This window comes from Anomalospiza imberbis, chromosome 7 (assembly GCF_031753505.1).
Source record: "Anomalospiza imberbis isolate Cuckoo-Finch-1a 21T00152 chromosome 7, ASM3175350v1, whole genome shotgun sequence".
In the NCBI taxonomy this organism is placed as follows: Eukaryota; Metazoa; Chordata; class Aves; order Passeriformes; family Viduidae; genus Anomalospiza; species Anomalospiza imberbis.
In genome coordinates, this window is record NC_089687.1 from 2,388,653 (window position 1) to 2,411,631 (window position 22,979).

The 22,979-nt window shown below is 47.1% G+C and overlaps 2 protein-coding genes across 5 annotated transcripts in view; one reads left to right on the forward strand and one right to left on the reverse strand.

Moving 5' to 3' along the window:
* Nucleotides 1-15: 15 nt before the first annotated feature.
* ORC4 (origin recognition complex subunit 4) lies at nucleotides 16-16,037 on the forward strand. Of its 3 annotated transcripts, none has more exons than XM_068195135.1 (14): nucleotides 16-63; nucleotides 1,668-1,740; nucleotides 2,477-2,553; nucleotides 3,990-4,080; nucleotides 5,363-5,438; nucleotides 5,783-5,868; nucleotides 7,061-7,109; nucleotides 7,635-7,786; nucleotides 9,085-9,258; nucleotides 9,632-9,718; nucleotides 11,242-11,350; nucleotides 11,987-12,082; nucleotides 12,164-12,231; nucleotides 12,381-16,037. In XM_068195135.1, the coding sequence occupies exons 2-14, from the start codon at nucleotides 1,669-1,671 to the stop codon at nucleotides 12,567-12,569; spliced, it is 1,326 nt and encodes a 441-aa protein (XP_068051236.1). In that variant the 5' UTR covers nucleotides 16-63; nucleotide 1,668; the 3' UTR covers nucleotides 12,570-16,037. The 3 variants fall into 3 exon arrangements, with proteins under 3 accessions (XP_068051236.1, XP_068051234.1, XP_068051235.1); XM_068195133.1 differs by lacking the exon at nucleotides 16-63 and adding an exon at nucleotides 417-509 and having other exon boundaries at nucleotides 1,669-1,740; XM_068195134.1 differs by lacking the exon at nucleotides 16-63 and adding an exon at nucleotides 417-500 and having other exon boundaries at nucleotides 1,669-1,740.
* ACVR2A (activin A receptor type 2A) overlaps nucleotides 13,146-22,979 on the reverse strand; it is a 51,164-nt gene continuing 41,330 nt past the window's right edge. For both annotated transcript variants that reach the window (XM_068195132.1, XM_068195131.1), the window contains 7 exons: nucleotides 20,048-20,191; nucleotides 19,222-19,365; nucleotides 18,260-18,405; nucleotides 17,661-17,775; nucleotides 17,192-17,330; nucleotides 16,850-16,980; nucleotides 13,146-16,383 (listed from right to left, as the gene is read on the reverse strand). In XM_068195132.1, the coding sequence (XP_068051233.1) occupies nucleotides 16,189-16,383; nucleotides 16,850-16,980; nucleotides 17,192-17,330; nucleotides 17,661-17,775; nucleotides 18,260-18,405; nucleotides 19,222-19,365; nucleotides 20,048-20,191 (1,014 nt within the window). In that variant the 3' untranslated portion in view covers nucleotides 13,146-16,188. The remainder of the gene's footprint in view (nucleotides 16,384-16,849; nucleotides 16,981-17,191; nucleotides 17,331-17,660; nucleotides 17,776-18,259; nucleotides 18,406-19,221; nucleotides 19,366-20,047; nucleotides 20,192-22,979) is intronic.

A 22,979-nucleotide genomic window follows, 5' to 3' on the forward strand; every position in this document is an offset into this window, starting at 1 on the left:
ACAGCGCCGCGCGCGCCGCTCCCGGAAACGGATCCGGGACAGGGAGGAAGGAAGTGGATGAGGGGGAGGAAAGGAGCGGGGGGGGAGGGAGGGAGGGAGGGCCGGGGGGAAATGGACGGGGAGGAAGTGACGGGGGCGGAGGGAGGAGGGGAAGGGGAAGGGGAAGGGGAAGGGGAAGGGAGGGGAGCGGGGGGCAGCGCGCGGTGACGTGAGGGGGCGGCGCGGCGCGCGCGGGGGCCGGTGGGAGCGCGCGCGCGCGCGGCGGGCCCCGCCCGCGGGTGAGGGAGGAGAGGCGGCGGCGGCGGAGCGCCGTGAGGGCAGCGCGGGCAGGTGAGGGCGGCGGCGGCGGCGGACACTCGGCGTCAGCCTCAGCCTCCTCACCCTCCTCAGCCTGCCGCCTCCGCCGGGCCGGACGTGCCGAGCGGCGGAGGATGCGCCACCCCGCCCGCCCTTCATCTGCTCGCGCTCCGGCGTCCCTGAGGGAGCCGCGGATGCAGCCTGTGAGGAGGGTAACGGGCGCTGGGGGGTCGGTCTCTGAGGGGACGGATGGCTGCCGCGGAGGGGTCTTGGCTGCCGTGAGGGCTGAGGGGAGTGTGCGAGCAGCGGTGGCCGCCCTCAGGTGATGGAGAAGAGGCGGGACACATCGTGAGGGGAGGTGGGGGGCCGGACAGCTGAGGCCAGGACAGTACCCCAGGACCCTCCAAGCCCTGTAGGGCCTCCCCCCATTTCCTCCTGGCCCCTCTCAAGGTCCTCCCAAAACCCACCCTCAGCGTCCCCACAGCCCCTCATGGACCCTCCCAGGCTCTCTGAGGCCTCTCCATTCCCTCACCAGGGTCATCACAGACTCTCCCAGCCCCGAAAAATCGACCCCCCACCTTCCCCATTCCCACAGCCCTTCCCCACCTCCCTCACGGACACTCTCCCCCCTCCACCCCCATTCCTTTTCAGAGCATTCCCAGACCCTCCTAGCTCCCATAAATCCCCCCCCAATCCCTCTGGACCACCCCTAAACCCTTCCAGGACCACTCCTAAATCCCCCTCAAGACCTGTAATTCCCCCCCAAATCCCCCTTAGAGCCTCCCTCAGGCCCTCTTGAATCCCCCTCAGAACCCACTCAAACTTCTCAATCCCATCATGATCCCCCTCAAGGACCCCCAATCCCTAAAGGTTTCCCCCCAAACCCCCTCTGAATTTAGCCAAATCTCATTAGAGACCCCCCAAATCCCCTTAGGGCCCCTTCGAGTCCCCTTCAGAGCCAGCTTGTCCAGAGAGATGCTGTGGCTGTTGTTATAAGCTGCACATTATAAATAAGGATGGCCAGTTATCCCAGTAAAAACTTAATTGTTGTGTCTTAATGTGTTCCCGTGTGCTTGTAGCTTGTTCCAGCTGCAAAAACATAGGGACATTATTTTAGACTCTCTAAAGCATCCTATAGCCAGGGCTTTTTAGGAGATGTGTGTCAACATGGGTTTATCAGGAGTAAACTTAAAATTATTTCAGTGTTTGGGCTCTTTTTCACTAGGGGGGTGAACTGCTGCATCTTTATTAGTTAAGAACAGATGTTCATTACAGTACTTAAAAATGACCAACATCTAAGTGCAGTTTCTGACTGGGATTGTTTGGAAAGCAATGCTGTTTAATACAATCTCTATTTTCTCTTCTCCAAAGATGAAACCTTCTGCAATGAGCAAGCGAAAGTTGAAAGAGAGCAATGCAGAAAGTGCTGAGAACATTTCCCAGGTGAGTAACATCTTTATTCATTACTTTCTTTTCAAGATCTGGAACTTTTCCACCCTGTGCCATTCATATCGTATTTTTTTCCTAGGCCAGTTACGCAGCCTTGTACAGATACTGGATACAATTGTTAGGGCACTAAATGGCTTTTGTATCTGCATTTCTTTCAGCTTCCCACCTGTTGTTTGCTTCAAGTGCTACAGTCATAATGCAGCAAAAAACTTAAAGGATGATCTTTTGCTTTTGCAACTGTTTGTGGCAACAGATTTGCATAAATCTATTTCTGTTCATTTAGTTTTTTTTTATCTTCCAGCTTGTAGGATGAATCAGAACCCAGGTGACTTTTCCAGCAGCAGGACAGCAGCTGCCAAATCAGTTTTTAATTTGTTTGGGTTTTTTTCAAACCTTTATTCTCCTGTTTTCCCAAAGTTGCTGGTTAAAAACTGTAATGCATCTTGCAAGGGATTACCCCTGGATCAGTGATTTCCTATATGTTTTAATCTCTTCCAATAGGTTTTTCTCCCTTATATAATATTTATACAATAGTCTGCCTCCTGCAACTTTATTCTTACTTTCAAGACCCTTCTATCCTTGATAACAGTAAAAATTGATGTAGTGTAGAATATTTGTAACGCCACAAAAGTGCCTAATTTACTGTTATTTTATTGCTGTAGTTACATTATTGGTAAATTCTGGTGTTTGGAGCCCCAGACATTTTTCCTGTGCTGTGTTACATCCCTAGGTGCAAAAAATCTTACGTGAACGATTCTGTCACCACTGTGCTGCTGGAAAACTGTTTGGGATGGAGCAGCAGTACAGGTGAGTGAGCAGGCTCTAGGATTCAGTGATTTCTAATTTAACTGCAGTAGTAAAATAGTCTGGTGAAGTCAGAATTTTCTGCCTCTCTGTTTTACTCAGTTATACAGGTTTACCTCCAACCTAGTGCTTCTACAAATTGTTTGCCTCAGATTTTGCTAGTTTTATACAACTGTTCCCTGCTGGTTTTGTCAGGCTCTGAGTTTTGGATATTTGTCTTTGTTTCGCATCTCCCATTCATGAAGCACTTTTCTTTTGGATACTTTCAGTGCATGTTCTAAGACTTTGTGTAATGGCCTGGCAAAGCAAGAAGTTACATTCTCTTGCTGTGATACTTTATTTTTACTTCAGATTTTCTCCTGTTGGTTGGTGAACTGTGTTAGAAGTAAATCTTAAAATTTCTGTGCCGACGTCGTGTTTGTTGAAGTAGAGACCAATATTTAAACCTACTTCTGGAGCCATCCAGATGGGGAATTTAGGGTTAGGAAGAAATGATTTAGTGGGACAATAACACTGTAAAATAATCAGTACTGGGACAGATGCAGGTCAAATTCTGCAGATAACAAACATGTATTTAAAGAACTAATTTTTCCAAGGCTGACTTAATGTAAGTGGAATCACCTGATGTGAGCACAAGTTTTCATTACATGAGGGACAAAACCATTTGTTAAAACAGTGTACTGTACATGCAGAGCTCACAGAGGCATTTTATTGCTGTTGTGAGGAAATGTAGTTCTGTTATGTCAGTTTTACAAAACAAGCCTCCCCTATTTATACTGGAATTCTGAAAAGCAATTTACAGGCTGTGTCCTACTCAGTGTGCCACCGGTAGTGAATTATCCTGGAGGGAAAACACAATGAACTCCCCAGCTCTGATTTTTCCTTCCCAAGATGTGTCAGGGCTCTTGGCTGGGGTTGGCTCTCAAACAGTGACCAAACCCACAGGTGTTGGCTGTTCCGTGAGGACTCCCTCAGCCGTAGCAGGATGTCAGTATCCCACATTCCAAAAGCACATGATTGACGTGTAAGCATTTGGGAATTGCAGGTGTCTGAGGCTGCTGTAAGCACTTCAAATGTGCTTTGAGGTGATGAGTCTATCTGCAGGTAATTTAGAGCTGGTGGGGAATAGTGGTAGCCCAGAAAGCAATCTATTTCTTAAAGAAAGAAATAATTATTGAGGTCTGTCCTTTCACGGCAGAAAATGGCAGAACTGTATGAATTAGTGATACTCTCAACTTCTGCATGTTTTAATATTTTAAAGTATTTTAAGAGCTCTGATCACTGAGCCCTTTGTACTTTATTGTATTACATTTTGCATGCCCTGAGTGCTGGCTCTCAGAGCAAGCCAAAGTGGATCGAGTTTTATTCTTTGAATTTTCCCTGGGTTTGGGGGATGTTGTCAGCTTTGAGGTTTCAGCCTATTTCTGTTTTCAACACAGACATTTGCTGGAGCTGCTGAAAAGAACCACGGTGCACGGGGAGAGTAATTCCGCCCTCATTATCGGCCCCCGGGGATCCGGGAAAACTGCGGTAGGAGCAGCTCCTGGAGCTTTGTGTGGCTCCAGCAGAGCCTCACTGAAGTCCTGGGAGCCTTTGCAGCTCCCTTCTCAGCTCTGCCTGGTTTTACAGAGAGAATTGCTAATGGTTTGCACAGAAATTCAAAGCATTCCAGGACTTTCTGTGGAAATTCTGTCCAGGAACAGCATGGAGAAATCTGTTCCTAACACTTGTCTTTGCAATTAAAGCTGATTGCTCTTTAATTAACCTGGTTTTGGGCCTTCACTGTAAAGATCATGAAAAGGCATCCAAAAGCTCTGAAAGGAGTAGCCTGAGGAGTGGGTTTCTCCATAGCTCTGTGCATGCAGGGAACGGTCAGGAATATTGCCACCTGCCATGGAGCAGAATATTGTTTTGTGGTTATGGTTTATAACTGTAGGTTTTGTGTTTTAAGGGCATTCCCCTTGGCTGAGGCACATGAGGGGATGACCTCTAACTCAAGTGTTTAATACTTCAACATTATTCAAACACTCAAGCCTTTAATGTTTACATTAAATGATGTGATGAAAATCTGTGGTCCTTTCAGACAGACTATAAGTTAGCAAAATCACCTATGCAGAATGAATTATTTCCTTTTTATATATCAAGTGAAAGATGCTGGAGTAAAGAAAATCATGTGTGTGTATATTTTTATACTTGCACATAGGTGAGAGCTACAAATCCTCCTCCAAAGAAGCCAAAGCAAATAGTAACTTCTTAATTTTTAAATATACCATTTCCACTACTTACAGCATTTTAATACAAGTTTTCACTAGAAACAAGTTCTTGATGGACAGCAAATCTGGGACTTCTGTGAGCAGCAGTTGGTGTAATCATGTGCAGTTTTAAATTTTGTCTTCCAGAAGAAAAGAATAAGCAGAGTTTCTTTTAAGATCTAAAGCAGAGAGTTTCTTTCTAGAGCATCCAAAGAAGCCATGAAGCTGAATATGGCAGCAACTCAAGAGTCAAATTCTCTCACATCTCAAATTCATAAAGCTTTTTGATTATGGCAAAAGCCCCAGACATTACCCCAAAAAATAAGTGACTGAAATACCAGAGTTATTTTCCTTTCCCTCCCAGTTCAGCAGAATGAACAAATGTAACTGCCACAGTCATGCTAGTGAATGCAAAGTTGTCATTTTAGTGTTTTAGTCTGAAACATGTTCCCTAATGAAACCTCACACACTTTCCTGTCTTTTAATATCTGTAATTACACTTTCCTAGCTGTTAAAAAATTAATCTTCTCACAGAAATTCTGTATTTTTTTCTTTCCTAGTTATTAAATCATGTCTTAAAAGACCTCAGGGAAATGAAACAAGTGAGAGAGAACCTGTTGGAAGTCCATCTGAATGGCAAGTAAAACATCATTGATCCAGGGTTCTGTTATATTCAGTTCTGTATTTTGTATGTACTGAGTGAAATTTTTGCTTTCAGCAACTTAGTCCAGCCTAAATTATGAACGTGTTTGTCTGTGAGCTCCAAAGTGCCTCTCTTTGTATTTCTTTACATGGAGGGAACTTCTGTGCTCTTAGTGACAGAATTAAGTCACTTGTCATGTACAGAACTGCTGTCCAGTCTGGTATTTAAAAAGGCAAAAAGCTCTGTAAGGCTGGAAAGGGAGAGAATCTGCTGGTTAAGTTTCTGGTGGGAGTGAAGGACAACTGCCAGTTCTTCATGAAGAATCCTTTTCTTTCAGGGCTTCTGCAGACAAATGATAAAGTGGCCCTGAAGGAGATCACCAGGCAGCTGCAGCTGGAAAATGTGGTTGGGGACAAAGTTTTTGTGAGTAACTTCACTCATCCCTCCAAAACCCTTTCCTGGGATGCTGGGGCGTTGTGGGGTGGAGCTTGCAGGATCTGCATGGGCTGTGACTGCCAGCAGCTCCACACAGGAGCTGGGGTTCCTTATTATTTTTTAAAAACACATCAGTTTGTGCCTTACAGGAGGGAAAAAGGAAAATCTGTCTTAGTAAGCCCCAGAAAAACAAACTTAAGTATTCCAAAGTTATTCCAAAGTATTAATAGTATTCCTTAAGTATTTATTATTAATAGTATTCCTTAAGTATTCCAAAGTATTCCAAACTTAAGTATTCCAAAGAAACTTTGTTCAGAGGGGTGGAGAATTTGGAAACGTTTTTAACATTTCAAAACAAAGAATTCAGCCAAAAAGCAGGATCTTTAATATATTATTAACTTTTTTGGGTCTCTCCAAAAAGGAAGTCTATCCAGGCTTCCTAGAGCTCTCATTTTCCTTGGAATTTCAATTCAAATATTTGCTTCTATTTCCCTTTTCCCACAAATAAACTGATTTACATTAGTACTGAAAACAGCTCTAAAGAGAGTGACCAAAGTGCTTGAAAATAAATTTCCCTCGTTGTCTATAACTCACATCCAGAGGTTAAACTGGCTTTTCTGCCCCCTTTGATAGGGCTTGTGGTCTTGAGTTGATTATTTCTCATCTCCCACCTGGAGTGCTGCAGGGGGGAGGATTTGTGTAACTGGACCCGGATGGGCACAGCCATTCAGTGTTTTTTTTCAGAAGCGTTTGATGCTTCCATCTGTTCAACAAAGTTGCCCATTAAACCCTGCACCCTGCTCCCTCTCAGTGGAACACGTTAGGTGGCACTTTTTCCATGTGTGTGCCTGGAAAATGAGGATGCAACAGCTATTTCAGGAAGGATGGAGCTGCCTGTGAATTTAGCTGACTGCAGGCATTCTCCTGATCACTAGTCTTTGCCTGTCTGAGGCAGTTTGGGAATTTCAGACTGGGAAAAAGTGGACGAATGTAGAGTTATCCATCACTGTTCTTGTCCTGAGGAGTTTATGATTTTACAGCATGAAGTACCATTGGACATTTTTGGAAGCTGACTTTTGGAAGGAACTGGCCTCCAGTGCATGTCTGAATTTGCTGTAATTAGACAATTCTGAGAGCGACACTGCAAATCCATCCTGAAACTTCTTTATTCTCTGTCTAGGGCAGTTTTGCTGAGAACCTTGCCTTCCTCCTTGAAGCTCTGAGGAAAGGTAAACACTAAAAACCTCTGTTCTGAAACTCTGGCTCACTTGACTGGAAAGTGGAGCTTTTTCTTCTGCTTTACAGGTGGAATGAAGAAACTTAGCCCAAGAATGTGTCATGGTCACAAAATAATATAAAAAATAGTTAATACTGATTACTCTCTGAATATAGTATATACACCTGCTACTGGTATATACACCTGCTGTAACTTTTAAGGCTCGCATGTGATGTTAGCTGTGAAGGACAGATTCTTTTATCCAGATAGAAGCTATTAAAACTGTTGGTTTTTAAAATAAAATTGGCCAAGTCTGTCTTCTTTGCAGCCAGAAATGCTGTTTGGCAGAATGCTACAAAACCTTCCCAGTTTTCCCTTGTATTTTCCTTTTTGCTGTTGGACCTGTAGGAAAGGAGGGCTTAGTGAAAAGCTGAAAGAAAATCCGTGCATTTTAAAACCCCATTATTAAAGAAAGCTGTAGCTTTCTGTGGAAGTCTAATGCTGGAGTTGCCCTGCTAACTCTCCAAATGTCTCTCAGGAGACCGAACCAGCAGCTGCCCAATTCTGTTTGTCCTGGATGAATTTGATTTGTTTGTCCACCACAAGAATCAGACCCTGCTGTACAACCTCTTTGACATCTCCCAGTCTGCACAGACCCCGGTGACAGTTATTGGGCTCACCTGCAGGCAGGTAAGAAATGGCATTTCCAAGTTTTTAGCTGTTTTAAAGTGACTTCTGTCGTACTTGGAATGACTTCTCCTTCCCTGGAACCTTAATTTCCTAAGAGACTTTTCTCAATTATCCATTTTTCTAACTTTTGAATTGGGAAGGGAGATGTGGGAAAAAAAAAAATTGTGCTGAGAGCAAATTGAAGATGCCCAAAGCCTTCAGGCTCACTGCTAAAGGAGCAAACCAACATTTCTATGGACACACACTCAATATTAGACTGTGGTTCACTCTTTGGAGGGGCTCCTGAATTTCTTGGTTGGCAAGGACAGAATTGTAGTATTTTTTTTTTTTTTTTGTTTTAGGACACTGCTTCAGTAGGGTGGATTAAGTTCAGGATCCCTTTTTCTAGCAGAAGTTCACTTCTGCTGGAAGATGAGTTCAGGATCCCTGCTCAATTTGCTGTGATTTTACAATGGCATTATGTTGAATTGTGGGCAGGGTGTGTGTACACTGTGAAGTAATTCCTGGAGAACACTGGAAACTTGATGGAAGTGATCCTGTTTTCACAATGAACTGGTGGTGCTGGAGGTAGTTGGGTTCTGACAGGAAGAATTAAAATCTCTTATCAAAGCCGGATTCTGGGTTTGACTGGGATTAGCTGGGCAGATTTCTGGAAGTTAATAGAAAAGTTAATTGTTGATTTAATAAATTACAATCTTTCCTTTTGCATCATCACTGGCCTGAGTCTGGTGTGCTCCTCACCCATTATTTAGAAGCTTTTATCCCCTGTTTGGAGTGTAATTCAGGAAGTGTCTCCAGAGTGACAGCCACTGTTTGTGAGGGTTTTTTTTTTTTGGCTCTTAAGTATTTTTTGGGATTTTTAAGCTGTATTCTCTCAGGCTGACAGAAAGCACGTGGCCTGTCAGCTGCCAGCCCTGGTGTGAGCGCACAACAACTTGTCCAGAGCCCTGATAGGCTGCAAGGTTTGATTCAGCCTTAAGTAGCTGAAATATTTCCATAAGCTATGGAGACATTTTGCTGGGTTTCTTAGCAACAAATGATCCTGTGTGATGTGGAGCATCACGTGGGCTGGGATGGCTGGTGGCATTGCAAGGCACATCAATTAAAATCATCAGCAAAGGGCTTGTTAGAACATTTAACTTATGTTACAACATTTTAAGCCTGAGAATTCAATAATTTCCTTTTTTAAGTGCACTTTACTTCAGTGATTTGTCTGTGCTGTAGCAAAGAAAATACCAAATTCATCTGCTTTTTTAATTACTGTTTTTCCTTTTTTTTTTTTTTTTTTTCCCATCAAGGATATCCTGGAGCTTCTGGAGAAGAGAGTAAAGTCAAGGTTCTCCCACAGACAGATATATTTGATGAATTCCTTTGATTTTAAACAATACATTAAGATATTCAAGAAACAGCTTTCTCTTCCTGCTGAATTTCCCGATGAGTCTTTTGCACAAAAATGGAATAATAATGTTCAGGTACTTAAAGCATTTTGTACTTGATTTTAGGAAAAATTCTAACGTGAGAGCAGTGTAAAGCTGGTTTACTGTATACACATATCCTTTACCAGTAAAAATGTAAAGATTTTACCTAAGATTGGCGTTTCCTTTCACTGGCTGAGTGTGATATGGAATAAATTAAATTACTACAGAGAATCTTTGCTGACTGAAGTCTGGAGGTAAAATTGTCACAGGAAAGACCAGAAAGTTGAGGTTGGACATGAAAACTGTATTGTCAGGTGTAAGCTGAGCTCTTTAAAAAATATATTTACCTCTTATTTTTCCAGGTGAGTGTGAAATGATTAAAAGTGAGTGTGAGATGGTTAAAGTACCACTTTATTGTTCCTTGCAGCATCTCTCAGAGGATAAAGCTGTGCAGGACGTGCTGCAGAACCTCTTCCACCACACCAAAGACCTGCGCTCGCTGCACTCACTCCTGGTGTGTATTGGGGTTTTTATGAAACGCCTCCTTGCATAACTCAGGAGCAGCTCTCATGGTTTTCAGGCCGTTTAGCTGAGCCTTGCCTGAAACGGCGTTTTACTGAACTCCAGCCAGTGCTGGCTCCTCGCAGGCTTTGTCAGCCTGTGCTGTGTCAGTGAGTGGGGTAGCTCCAGCTCTGTAGCAGTTACCCTGTGAGGATGGACTGTTCAGTTCAGATGGGGCTGAGCTTTTCCTATTTAACTTCCTCCAAGCCTTTCCATTTAAAAAACAAAACTGTAGGTGAAACCCTTTGAAAACTACTTTTTCCTTTCTGAGATTCTTTTTGGTTCCTGGTGAATCCTGACATCTCATATTGAAACCTGTTTTTTCTGCTTGAACTTCCATCACCACACAGGAGCTGCAGCTCTCTTGGGGGTACTTTTTTAAGTTTAAACTGCCTCCCTAATTCTGCTTTTGAACACAGCTCTGCACATAAATGCACTGACACTTCTACAGAGGATAAATGTCCCTGCTGTCCCTGCCCCTGGGCTGTTGTGCCAGCCCAGATGTGTGACCTCCTGCTCTGGGCTGGGCTGGGCTGGCTCCAGTGCTCCCAGCTCCTCCTGCAGCGCTCAGAGCCACCCTGCGAAGCAGAGCAGAGCCCTCTTCTTGGTGGTGCTCTGGGTACTGGAGTTGGTTACAAGATTGCAGGTTATTCCTAGAGCAGGGCTCCCAAATCTGTCTCTGTGGCTGCAGTGGAGGCCAGCAGAGGAGCAGATGGCAACCAAGAGCCTCCCTGAGAGCAGGTAAGAGCTGAGGCTCAGCTTGCCCATTGTTCTCTGCAGCATGTGCTGAGTTCTTCCTTTGGAAAGAGACCTTTTGTTCTGAAGTCAACTTCCCAAAAAAGTACATAACACAGATTCTGGAGGGATGAGTGAGGAGTTCCTGGACAAACTGGGGACGAGATAAGAATCTGGGGAGAGCTCAGAGCCCTTGCAGGGCCTGAAGGGCTCCAGGAGAGCTGGAGAGGGACTGGGGACAAGGGCTGGAGGCACAGGACCCAGGGAATGGCTCCCACTGCCAGAGGGCAGGGGGAGATGGGATATTGGGAATTCCTGGCTGGCAGGGTGGGCAGGCCCTGGCACAGGTGCCCAGAGCAGCTGGGGCTGCCCCTGGATCCCTGGCAGTGTCCAAGGCCAGGCTGGACAGGGCTTGGAGCAGCCTGGGACAGCGGGAAGTGTCCCTGGGCACAAAAGCAGGTGCAGAACGGCTGTAAGTCATTCCTGCAGCAGCCTCTGAGGTGCTGATCCATTGGCATGGGTACAAACAGGTTCATGAGGATTCATCTCCTGGAATCAGGAGGCTTTAAGGTTTTAAGCCTGGAAAACTTTCCTGGCAAGATGAAACTGAAGTGCCAGCTATTTGCCAGGTTTTCGGTGTGAAGCTGCAGTGTGTGTGGGGTTTATCCATGGCTGTTGCAGGGTTCCTCAGGGAGGTGTCCATTCCCAGCAGGAACGGGCTGAGCTGTGTCTGTGTTGCAGATGCTGGCTGGCAGCACAGTGACCGTGCACCACCCCCTGCTCACGGCTGCAGACCTGCAGGAGGCCAGCAGGCAGCACAGCACCGACTCCAAGGCCAACATTGTCCATGGTAAAGCCCAGCTCCTCCCCAGAACTCTTCTGGAAGCAGGGGAGGTGTCAAGTCCCTCCCTGGAATTCTGGTGCAGGAGATGGTGTGCAGGGAGTGCTCCCTGTGGGTGTGAGCTGCACAGGCATTGCCCGTGGAGTCAGCTCTGAGTCACACCTGCCTGTGGGTCCAACAATGCCATCCTGGATACTTCCAGTTCTTGTTTTTGGTGGGAACAGCCCAGTCCCGAACATCTCTGCTTCAAATAGCCACCAAATGTTCTCTTATCAATCCTCTCCAGTCTCAAGCTGCACCAAGGGAGATAGAGGTTGGGTATTAGGGAAACGTTTTTCATGGACAGAGTGGTAAAGTTCTGGAATGTTCTGCCTGGGGAGGTGGTGGAGTCACCATCCCTGGGTGTGTTTAACAAAGCCTGGATGTGGCACTGGGTGCCCGGGTTTGGGTGAGGGGCTGGGTTGGACTCGATGATCCTGGAGGTCTCTTCCAACCCAGTGATTCTGTGAATTCTGGAATTTCTACAGAACACCAAAGGGTGAGGCCCAGAGCATGTAAGAATAGAGGAATAAACAGAGTGGGTAAACCGCCTGTGTTTGTGATGCGCTCAAGGGAAATACTCGGGATTCTTGCCTTTCCCTGCAGGTTTGTCTGTGCTGGAAATCTGCCTCATCATAGCCATGAAGCACCTGACTGAGGTCTATGATGGAGAACCGTTCAACTTCCAGATGGTTTACAATGGTGAGAGCAATGCCCGAGCTTCGCAAACCCTACACCACGCACTTCCTTCTAAGTGCCCCTTTTCTTCTCCTACTGCTGCAGAATTCCAGAAGTTCATCCAGAGGAAGGCACATTCTATGTACAACTTTGAGAAGCCAGTTGTCATGAAGGTGAGCCTGAAACGCTTTTTGAGTTGTAAAGCATTTTGGTTTTAGTTGCGGAGCACGGATTGGGGTGGTCAGACACAGCCCTGGAAGGGAGTGGGGTGTTTTGGGGCAGGAATGATGTTCCCTTCCGCTCCCCCTTTGCCGTCGCCAAGGCCTTTGAGCACCTGCTGCAGCTGGAGCTGGTGAAGCCCCTGGAGCGGCCGTCGGTGCGGGCGCAGCGCGAGTATCTGCTGATGAAGCTGCTGCTGGACAGCAGCCAGATCATGGACGCGCTGCAGGTGTACCCCAACTGCCCCACGGACGTCAAGCAGTGGGCAGCCTCCTCCCTCAGCTGGCTCTGAGCTCCACCACGGGGCGCGTTTACCCGTAGGAAGGTGCTCGCAGCGATGGGTTTTCGGAAGCAGCTTTCTTTGCTGATGCATTTGGGGTTTCCTAGGCAGAACGGTGCTGCTGTTCCCTTCCAGCAGCCAGAGCTGTGCCTCACTCACAGCCCAGGTGCTTTAGCTCAGCTCAGTGCCAACTCCTGCTCTCACACTCAGCTCCCACTTGGAGAAACCCAAGCTCTGGAGTTTGTCCCTGTGGCTGAGGGCTCTGGATCCTGGCTCAGGCCGTGCTGCCCCTCTGGCTCCCTTCTGCGGCGCCATCAGCTCACAGCTCACACTGCACTTTTCCATCTCTAATCTGACTTGACGTGGAAAATTTACCCAATTAAATCTTTAATCACAACTGAATTTACTTCACTAAATGTTTCATCCAACAGGCTTCAGCCGCAAGGGCTGTTTTGTGCCAAGTACAAGGTAACATCTTTCCATACCCAATTTTTTGGAGCAAAACTCGAGAGTTTGGCTCAAGAGCTGCTGTAGGACCAGCCCCATGTGTTTATTTTAAAATAAAGTTTCCAAAGAAGCATTTGCAAGTCAGAGTAGTCACATTTTTTATTTTCCCGCTGGGGAAGAGGGCAGAGTATACATTTGTATTTGTACAATATTTAACAATCACTTTATTGAGGGCGAGGGGGGGTTGGTTGGTTTTTTGGCACTTGCAGAAAAGCAGCAAGCGCCTTTTAACAGTAGTACAACAACCTGTGCCCAAAACACTGACAAATACAAAGAGGAAAGTTAAAGTAATCGCTCACCAAACTCGAGAGGTAACGAAGAGGAGATGGACTGAAAAAAACAAACTGGAGGGAGAAAGCAAAGCAGTCCTGCTGGTTGAGTATCTGAGGTAACAGATGTTCCATCAAGGATGCTACTGGAGTCCTTTTGCCCAGGGATGTGTATTGCAGCTTCCTGTGTTTTGTACCAAGCGTTCCTGATCAACAGAAATGTCTTTAAGGAGGCTAACAAAGCTGGAAAGAGGAGGGGGGCGATGGCTGATTGTGTGGAGGCTGATGGGAGCAGGACAAGGCTCAGCACTGGTTGCGGGTGAGGTTTGAGAACTGCACCGCTGCGGTTCCTGGGTGATTCCATGCTCGGGGGGGCTTTGGGAACAGCCCAGGGAGGGCAGCGCTGAGGACAGCAACTTGTCACCCTCAGCAGTCACACCCGCTGAGGTGAGGCCAGGCAGGAGGGGACAAAGGGCACTGCCCAAACATGCCAGCACCCTCCCTAGCACGCATTCCAGATCCTGCCCTGCTGCTCCCAGCTCAACTCACTGAATGCTCTCAAGGAAACAGGAATTCATTCCCAAGCCCTGCGGGCAGAGCAGCTCGGCCGTCACTCTGACCCATTTAAAAGCTTTGGGAAGGAGCAGCCTTTCCTCAGGGACGCTACATGATGCTGGTAAATCCCAGGAAGCTGGGAGTGGAACAGCAACGGAGCAGGGACAGCCCAAAGGTAGGAGCCAGCCCCGAGCCTGCAGCAGCTCCTTGGGAAGGGTCACACACACGGAGGGACTTGGATACAGCTTCAATTTTTGCACCAGATTTCCAAGAGCACAGAATGAAACCGGCCCGTGGCTCTGGTTTGGCCAGGGAAGGGTCAGAGGCCCCGAGGGGTCCGTGGAGAAGGACGGGGTTGGGATTTGTTCAGAACTCCAGTCCTGTCCTGCTCCGTGTGGTTTAATTAAGAGTGGAGCACAAATGGAAGCCAAAGGGAAGCGTCCAGCCAAGAGGACCCCACAAACTGGGTTCCTTTCCCTTCTCCAACGGCCCCTTGGAGCAGGATCCGTGGGCACAGCCGTGACTGGCAGTGCCACAGCCCTGGCTGGCATCAGCCCTTCCTCCCTCCCTGCCCAGAGCTGGCTCTGCTTCATCCATCACATCCCACCGCTCCCAGGGATGAAGTTCCCAGATCCAGGTTCCAGCCAGCCTTCAGGAGCTCCCACCTGCTGCTTTCCAGAGACACTGGGTGTGGACACACGGAGACAAGGACACACAGCACACCACGGGCGCTGCCGGCTCTGCGCTCCAGGGCCTTACAACATTTATTTTCCTTGGAATTTGGTGTGAAGGATCCAATCAATGCAGTGGGACAGGATTTGGGAGAAGCACTTTGGCACCCAGCTACCGGTCACTGTAATTCCAGCACAAGGCTTGACATCCTGAACTCCAGTGCCGGAGTTGTGAATTTCCATGTTTCTCCTCGTTTTCTGTGAGTCTGTGCTCTGGACATTGAAATTCCTTTCGTTACCTCGGAATGGTCATTGCATACTGTGAGCAGAGCTAGGTTATCCCTGAAATTTGTAACGTTTAGGATCTGCAATCTGTGGCTAGAACTTAGTGTGTGGCTCACAGGCAGTGAGCTGCACTCCCCTCCCATGGCACCGAGCTTTGAGTGGAGGGAAGCTGCAAATCTGCAAATCTCCAAGCAGAGGGTGAGGAACGGGGGGAACTGAGCTTCCTGAGGTGATCCTGAAACAGTGACACAGCCCCCACTGCCTGGCGGGACAGGGAACACGCAGCGACCTCGGCACAAACATAAATAGGAAGAAGACTCTTTTTCAAAGAAAAAACAACAAGAATTCAGAGCTTTCCAGTGTCACAGCTCAGAGAAAATTAAAAAAAAAAAAGAAAAAAAAAAGTCATGCTTAAGGTTTCAAATATTCCTCAGACACAGCAAACCTAAATAGTATTCAGTTAAATAAATGGATGAGATACTCTGGGAAATGGAGGGAAAAGCTTTCAACTAAAAGAGGAAGGAAAATTTTCTTTCAATAAACAGCACTTTCTCTTTTTTTATACACAACAAGCGAGTACAAGAAAAGGCTAAAAACACGGCTCTAGGAATGGCCACTTCCTGGGGGCATGAAGCTTTCCCCTTCTTAAATAACACAGGGAATGGGGAATACATCATTTACAAAACACGGAGCGGTTTATTATTCCAATTAGTGTTGTCAATCATAATTTAGCGAGGTGGAACTGAGGTATACCTGGTTGAGGGAGGTTAAGTAATACTTGGAAGCCTCTTTGCTCTATCCCATTGATTACTCTTGTTTCTGTACACGGAACAGCAGCACACGGAACATTCACAAGCTGTGTCGTAGTCGCATTACAATAGTCATTTTATAAACAACAACGAATGCAATAAAAACAAGTTACCCTTTTTTTTTTGTTGTTTTTAAATCTGAAATGAAATGTTTTTGATTTAAAAAAAATAACAGTAGTTCATTTAAAGGAATTAGTCTCTTCTGACAGGGATTAAGAAATCGGATGTCAGTGTTTAAAATGCTCATTAGCCCGTTCAGGTCCGGATTCTTCATTGTAAGTTCCTTATCAGCACGTGAGGGGTTCTCAGTCACGTCCTTCAGGTGTAAGCAGGGAATGCAGAAAGTCTCAAGGATCCACGCTGGGGAGGAGGAGGAGGAGGAGGGGGAGAACAAAGGAGAAACACCTCTTGGTGATGTTCCAGAGAGACTTACCATCCGTTCTTGCCACCCGGAACAGCAGTGACGCCAGCAGTCCGTGCGCTGTAGCAGCTCCAGTGAAGAGTCCTGTGGTCACTTCCATGACCAGTGCAACTATCATAGACTGGATTCTTTGGGAGGAAAGTCAACGTTTGTCACCATTGTGACCACAGTCACGATGTCCTCTGTTGTTATAATGTTAGTGAGTTTTTGCATCTGGATGATCCTCTCCTCCACGCAGCCCGCGGACAGCCGCGCCTCGGCGTCGTGATCCCAGCACTCCTCGATGGTCTCGCACAGCATCGCCATGCCCTGCGGGAGAGCAGCCAGGGAAACATCCCACATCAGAAAGGGCATCTCAAGGGACACCTGGCAAATGGGAGCCTTTGTGTCCCACGGGATGTTTGGTGGGAGCCTGGAGTGTCCCGTGGAGCCTCAGCTCTGCTTTGTTCTGCGCTATTGAACAAAAACTGTTCAACACCAACAGGGGGCGAATCCTTCCCTGCAGTGCTGGAGCCTCCCCGTGTTTTAAAAAGCTGAATCCCTCAGCCACCAAATGGGACTTCACTGCAAAGTAACTCCAGGATCTCTTCTTCCACCAACAAATGGAAGAAATCCCTCACTTTCTAATACTGAAGAAAGAGCAGTCTAAGATGAGCAACATTTAAGCCCATTTAACTCCTACTGGAGTTATGAAACCTCTCCCAAACCCCAGTGTGATGGACACCACACGGCACGGACAGAAGGTGGGATTCCAAGTCGGTTGGGTCACACTTACAGAATGTTTCTGCCAACACTCCCTTAGGACAGGCCTCTTCTTTTTGTGCACCACAACTTCCTGCATGTCCTCCAGGGAGGGGTGCTGGCCAATCTCCTCCTCGAAAGGCAGCATGTACTCATCCACGGGGCCTGCAGGGGGAAACACGGGTTGAACGGGGACGGGAAAAGGGCAAGGGAAGATTGCCACTTTGGCAATGTAGGCCGTGATCAGAATCCCAGAGTGGTTTGGGTTGGAAGGGATGTACAGCCCATCCAGCCCCACCCTGCCATGAGCTGGGCACCTCCCAGGATGCCAGGGAGCTCCAGCTGCCAGGGCAGTCCCACGGGGAAGGTCGCTCACCGTCGGCGGCCGTGCAGCGCGAGGCCAATTCCCAGAGCACCAGTCCCATGGCGTACATGTCTATCCTCAGGAACGCGTCCCTTTGGAAGTTGATAGCACCTTCGAGCACCTCGGGAGCCATGTACCTGCGGGTGCCCACCTGCAAGGGCACCAAAACACCCACGGTTGTGCCCACAATCATCCCCAGCACGGGCACCACCCTGCCTGCTGCCACATTAAATCCCTGCTTTGTCCCAGATTAAATGCGGTCGTGGTTGCTCCTGCCTTAGGATTGAATCTGGGAAGTTTCATCCCTCCGTTTCTGAATAGTAATTAAATAATTCATAAAATATTACAAAATTCAAGTTCTTGTCCAAATTGTCCAGTCAGGATAAAAGGGGGGGATAGGCCATGCAAAGAGCTTGAGGGGGAATTCCCGTTCACATCCAGGTAACAGCTGGATCATTCCTGGAAATAACTCAGGGTTTACCTGTCCATGGGTGTCTCCTGCAGACTTTCCAGCCTCAAACTTTAAAGCTAGTCCGAAATCAGCAATACAAGCCGTGAGGTTGTTTTTCAGCAGCACATTCTTGCTTTTGATGTCCCTTTCAAGTTCAAGAAAAAACCACAAATTAGAGATCTAGAACACGAAATACAGATAAAACTCTAAGGAAAAAGGAACAGCATAAAACAAGGAACATTATGGTACGGAAGGCAAGAAAATGATAAATAAACAGGTAAGTTCAGCAACAAAATAATAGTCATAAAACCTTGGAGTGCCCTTGCAGACCTTTATGGGAATAAATGAGACAGTAATTGGAACTGCAATTTTGTGCTTGTTTTTAAAATAAATACAGCTGTATGATGGATCTAGGGATGTAGGGATACACAGGGATATGGATGATGCATGTGGGATACAGAGATGGAATGAGAATGCTGCAGTCCAAGTGTGCAGTGACTGCAACTTTGTTGAAATAACACGGGGAAAAAAGCGCCTTGGAGGGGAGATCCAGGAATTCCTGCAGGACAAAAGGTGGTGATGGGCTGCCTGCAGGATTGCCATGTGTCCCTGCATTCCCAGAGCAGTACCTGTGGGAGATGGCTGGCTTGTGGCCATCCTTGAGCCCCGGGATGTCCTCGTGCAGGTAGGCCAGGCCCCGGGCCATGGTCTGGGCGATGTGGCACAGCTCGTTCCACGACACCACGTTGGCCTTCAGGAAATCTGTCAGGGACCCCTGCAGAAAAACAGCCACACACCCAGCTCAGCCTCACTCCTCCAGGGAAAACCTGCAATTCCTACCTGTAGGACCTTTGCTTGTCCTTCTTTATGGACCAACAGCAGTTTCAGAGTGAAATACTCTGAATAAACAGAGATGAAATCATTCCACACCACAGTTTCAGAGTGGAACACACACTCTGAACAAATCTGAAGAGATTTTCAGAGTGGAACACACACTCTGATCAAATCTGAAGAGATTTTCAGAGTGGAACACACACTCTGATCAAATCTGAAGAGATTTTCAGAGTGGAACACACACTCTGAACAAATCTGAAGAGATTTTCAGAGTGGAACACACGCTAAACAAATATAAAGAAATCAAAATTATTCAACTTAAAACTGAATGTACTCTTAATTAATTGTATTTGTGTTTCTTCCTTTTGCTGTCACAATAGAATCGGTCTGTATCACTTCGTTTTTATTCTTATCAACCAACAAGTGAACCAAAAATAACCCCCAAAAAATCTCTGCAAGATAGGAGGTTATGTATTTTAGGCAGGTTTAGATTGGGGATATTAAAATAGGCATATTCTAAAAAGCCAATAAAAGGCAGAACTAATTTTTGTTTGTCTCCTAAAACAACTCCTCTATCAGTAAAACCTGCCGACGACTTTCTCAGCTGTCTCAAACGACCTGCAATGAGTTCACATCCAGTGGAAAGCGAGCAGCAAAGTGAGAGCTGCTTCCAATTTCCTTCCCCTCCTGCCTCAGCTGCACGTGTGCGACCCTTTCCTGGGGCTGCTGTCCCCTGCCTCAGCCAGGCCAGCCCCACCTTCTCGTGGAAGGCGGTGATGAGCCACAGGTCGACGTCGATGCTGGAGCCGCGCTTCTCGGCGCCGATGAACTGCAGGATGTTGTCGTGCTTCATCCCGGGCAGGCTGTAGATCTCGTACTCGTTCTGCCACGACTGCTTGTCCTGCGAGCACAGCAGCACAGGCCCAGTTATCCACCAAAAAATGGGATATCAGGGGCTGGCCCTGGGGGAGTTTGGTACCGGAGTTTGGGAATGGTTGGTCAAAAAGTACCTGGAGTTTCTGGGAAATAACGAGAGCCTGCAGTGTTTACTCTGCAAGGCAGCCCCTGGATCACTGTGAGGGAGCAAATTCCTGCACCTCGAGCAGCAGGGGTGCTTTAATCACTGTAAAACCCATCCCAGTATCACCCTCCTGCATCACCCTGTGCTCTCCAAATTCTTCAACCCATTTAACGCAAGCCACGGCTTTGCGAGGGCACTTGCTGGGCAATGAGTGCTGCGGCACTTAACTGAGGCATGGTTAATTGGAACAATCACTCCAGGGCTTGCATTTCAGGACATTCCTTCTAAGTACAATTTAATTTGATTATTAACTGGTCAAGAGGTGGGTGAGAGCTGCTTAAAACTACAGATGCTGAATATTTTTATGACTAGAAACCCACACTTCACAGGGTTTATGCTTCAGTAATGTGTTGACTGCAGTAAAATACTTATTTTAAATCATTAAAACTCTTCCTGCATCTTTTACACCTCAAGGCCATTCACACTTGGATTTACAGAATTATGGGCCAAGAGAAGTTGCTTAATTTGAGGAAAAATCCAGGACCCCAAGAGTTCTGCTCACCTGGATGGGGAATATTTTGACTGCGACGTATTCGTTGAGCAGCTGAGCTTTCCACACACACCCAAATCTCCCCCTGGCTTTGATCTCCAGGAGCTGCAGCGGCTTCAGACCCATCAGGGGAGACGGCGGGGGAGGCCCAGGATCCTGCAATCAGGAGAGACCATTAATTAATGCTGCTCTCGTTAATGACATTCACTCACATCACCCCTGACAGCGCTACAGGTAAAGGATTGTAAACGGGGAGAGCCTGGGACCACCCAGCCAAACCCCACCGCAGCAAGTCCCAAACATCCAGGCACAAAGGCCAGCCCTGCTGCCCGGGATGGGAAATGGGACTGGAGACACGCTCAGCAGGGATGGACCACACCCGGACAACAGGCTGGGACAGCACAGCAGCAACCAGGGAGCCACCTGACCAGCAGGGAAGGACAGCAGAAATCAGGGGATAATGGGATCGCGTGGGAAAGCAAGGCAGAAATCAGGGAATAATGGGATCAGGTGGGAAAGCAAGGCAGAAATCAGGGAAAAATGGAATCAGGTGGGAAAGCAAGGCAGAAATCAGGGAGTAATGGGATCGCGTGGGAAAGCAAGGCAGAAATCAGGGAATAATGGGATCAGGTGGGGAAAGCAAGGCAGAAATCAGGGAATAATGGGATCAGGTGGGAAAGCAAGGCAGAAATTAGGGAATAATGGGATCAGGTGGGAAAGCAAGGCAGAAATTAGGGAATAATGGAATAAGGTGGGAAAGCAAGGCAGAAATTAGGGAATAATGGGATCAGGTGGGAAAGCACAGCAGAAATTAGGGAATAATGGGATCAGGTGGGAAAGCACAGCAGAAATTAGGGAATAATGGGATCAGGTGGGAAAAGACAGCAGAAATTAGGGAATAATGGAATCAGGTGGGAAAGCAAGGCAAAAATTAGGGAATAATGGGATCAGGTGGGAAAAGACAGCAGAAATTAGGGAATAATGGGATCAGGTGGGAAAGCAAGGCAGAAATTAGGGAATAATGGAATCAGGTGGGAAAGCAAGGCAAAAATTAGGGAATAATGGAATCAGGTGGGAAAGCAAGGCAGAAATTAGGGAATAATGGGATCAGGTGGGAAAACACAGCAGAAATTAGGGAATAATGGGATCAGGTGGGAAAGCACAGCAGAAATTAGGAAATAATGTGATCACTTAGGATAGCACAGCAGAAATTAGGGAATAATGGAATCAGGTGAGAAAAGACAGCAGAAATTAAGGATTAGTCTAATCAGGTGGGAAGAAAGCTCAGCAAAATTTGAGGAACAAAGATAATCAAGCTTTACTTGTTATATTTTTGAGAGCTGGAATTGCAGTGAGTCCCATGGATGCACTGAAGGTTTTGGTGTTTATCTGAAGTGCGGGACCTCTGAACCCTGCAGATGCACACCTGGGGTCAGCCCCTCCTGCCCCATTTCCCTGCTCCCAACTTTGCCAGTGAGCTCCTGAAATCCCAGCACCCAGAAATGAGCTGGAATGACATCGCAGAGGTGATCTGCTCCTGTCCTGCAGGATTTGTGCAACTGGAGGTGAGACAGAGCTCCCAAAGGCAATCCATGGACCCATAACCCCATTCCCATATCCCACACTACAGCCTGGGACCATTCTCCTTCCTGGGAAAGGGGAGGGGACAGTTTATTGCACACCCTGGGCTTTCTGTTTTGCTGTATCACATCATCTGAACAGAACAAGCAAGTTCTCAATTTTATTGCCAAAGCTCTGCTTCCTTCTGGGCTGGCCCTTTCCCTCCAGGTGGGATTAGCTTGTCCCTCTATAAAAACTCCAACAACCAACCCAAAGTTTTCAAAAACCCTCCAAAACACCCCCTTTTTCCTCTGTTTTCCCCAAAGAGAAAAGCTGTTTTCAAGAGAATGAAAACCACCAGAGGAGTCGCTTCTACAAGAGAGAGGAGAGCGCTCAATAAAGAGTTAAAGGTTTGAGCACTTCCATCAGAACCATAAAATCCTGTGCAGGTTAAAGACACATTTTGTGACAAACCGTGGGGTTAAGAACCCTTTTCTATGGGGAGAATGGAGACAAGTGCTGAGAATACAAGTCCTGATAGTTTCGGTGCAGGAATAAACATCCACTCTCTGCTTTCTTCTACAGCAACAAATAAATTTAAAAGAACAAGTTCCAGAGAAAGATTCAGAGCAGAGGAACCTCACTGCACAAATTACTATCTAGAAAAAGAATAAATAGCATTTGAAATTCAAATTAGAGACACACTGCAACACTGTCCCCAAAAAGGAGGAAATCCTTTTGTCACTGTGACAGCGACAGGCGCTTGAAGTTGTGGCATCAACATTTGCAGCACAGAAAAGTTTGAGAGTGAAGATTTCCCTCCCTTGGTGCCTTTCATTCCCTGCCAGAGCCCTCTTGGAATATTCCAGGCACCAGGGAAAGCAGTGCCCTCAATTTGTAAAATACAAACTGTACTAAATAACTATTTGTAAATCCAATTTGTTGTTGTTAGAAGAGGAAGTGGGAACGAGATGCTCACATGTATCCCCCCAGACAACCCTGATTTAATGAACTGTTCAAGCTCAGAACCTCCTGCCTTGCCTGAAGCAGAGAAATTGGTGGGAAATAACCCCAAATCCCCCTTTGCTCTGGTGGCTTGGATTCCCCTTCCTTCCCACGCCCTCCTCCCAATAAACTGCTGGGATTTGGAAGCACTTGGTGCCTGAATTCTTCCCCAACCACCAGGAAAACCAAACACCTCCAAGATTTGCTGAACCCAGTTCCAGCATCTCTGCTAAGAGCTGGCAGTGAAAGTGGCAGGGAAACCTGGTGCTCTCCTAATTCCCCATTAGGCCACACCACTTCCCATACACCAATTTCCCTATTTCCTACAAATCCCTGGCTCTCCTCACCACATTCCCAGCACCTGCCACGGCCTTTCCAC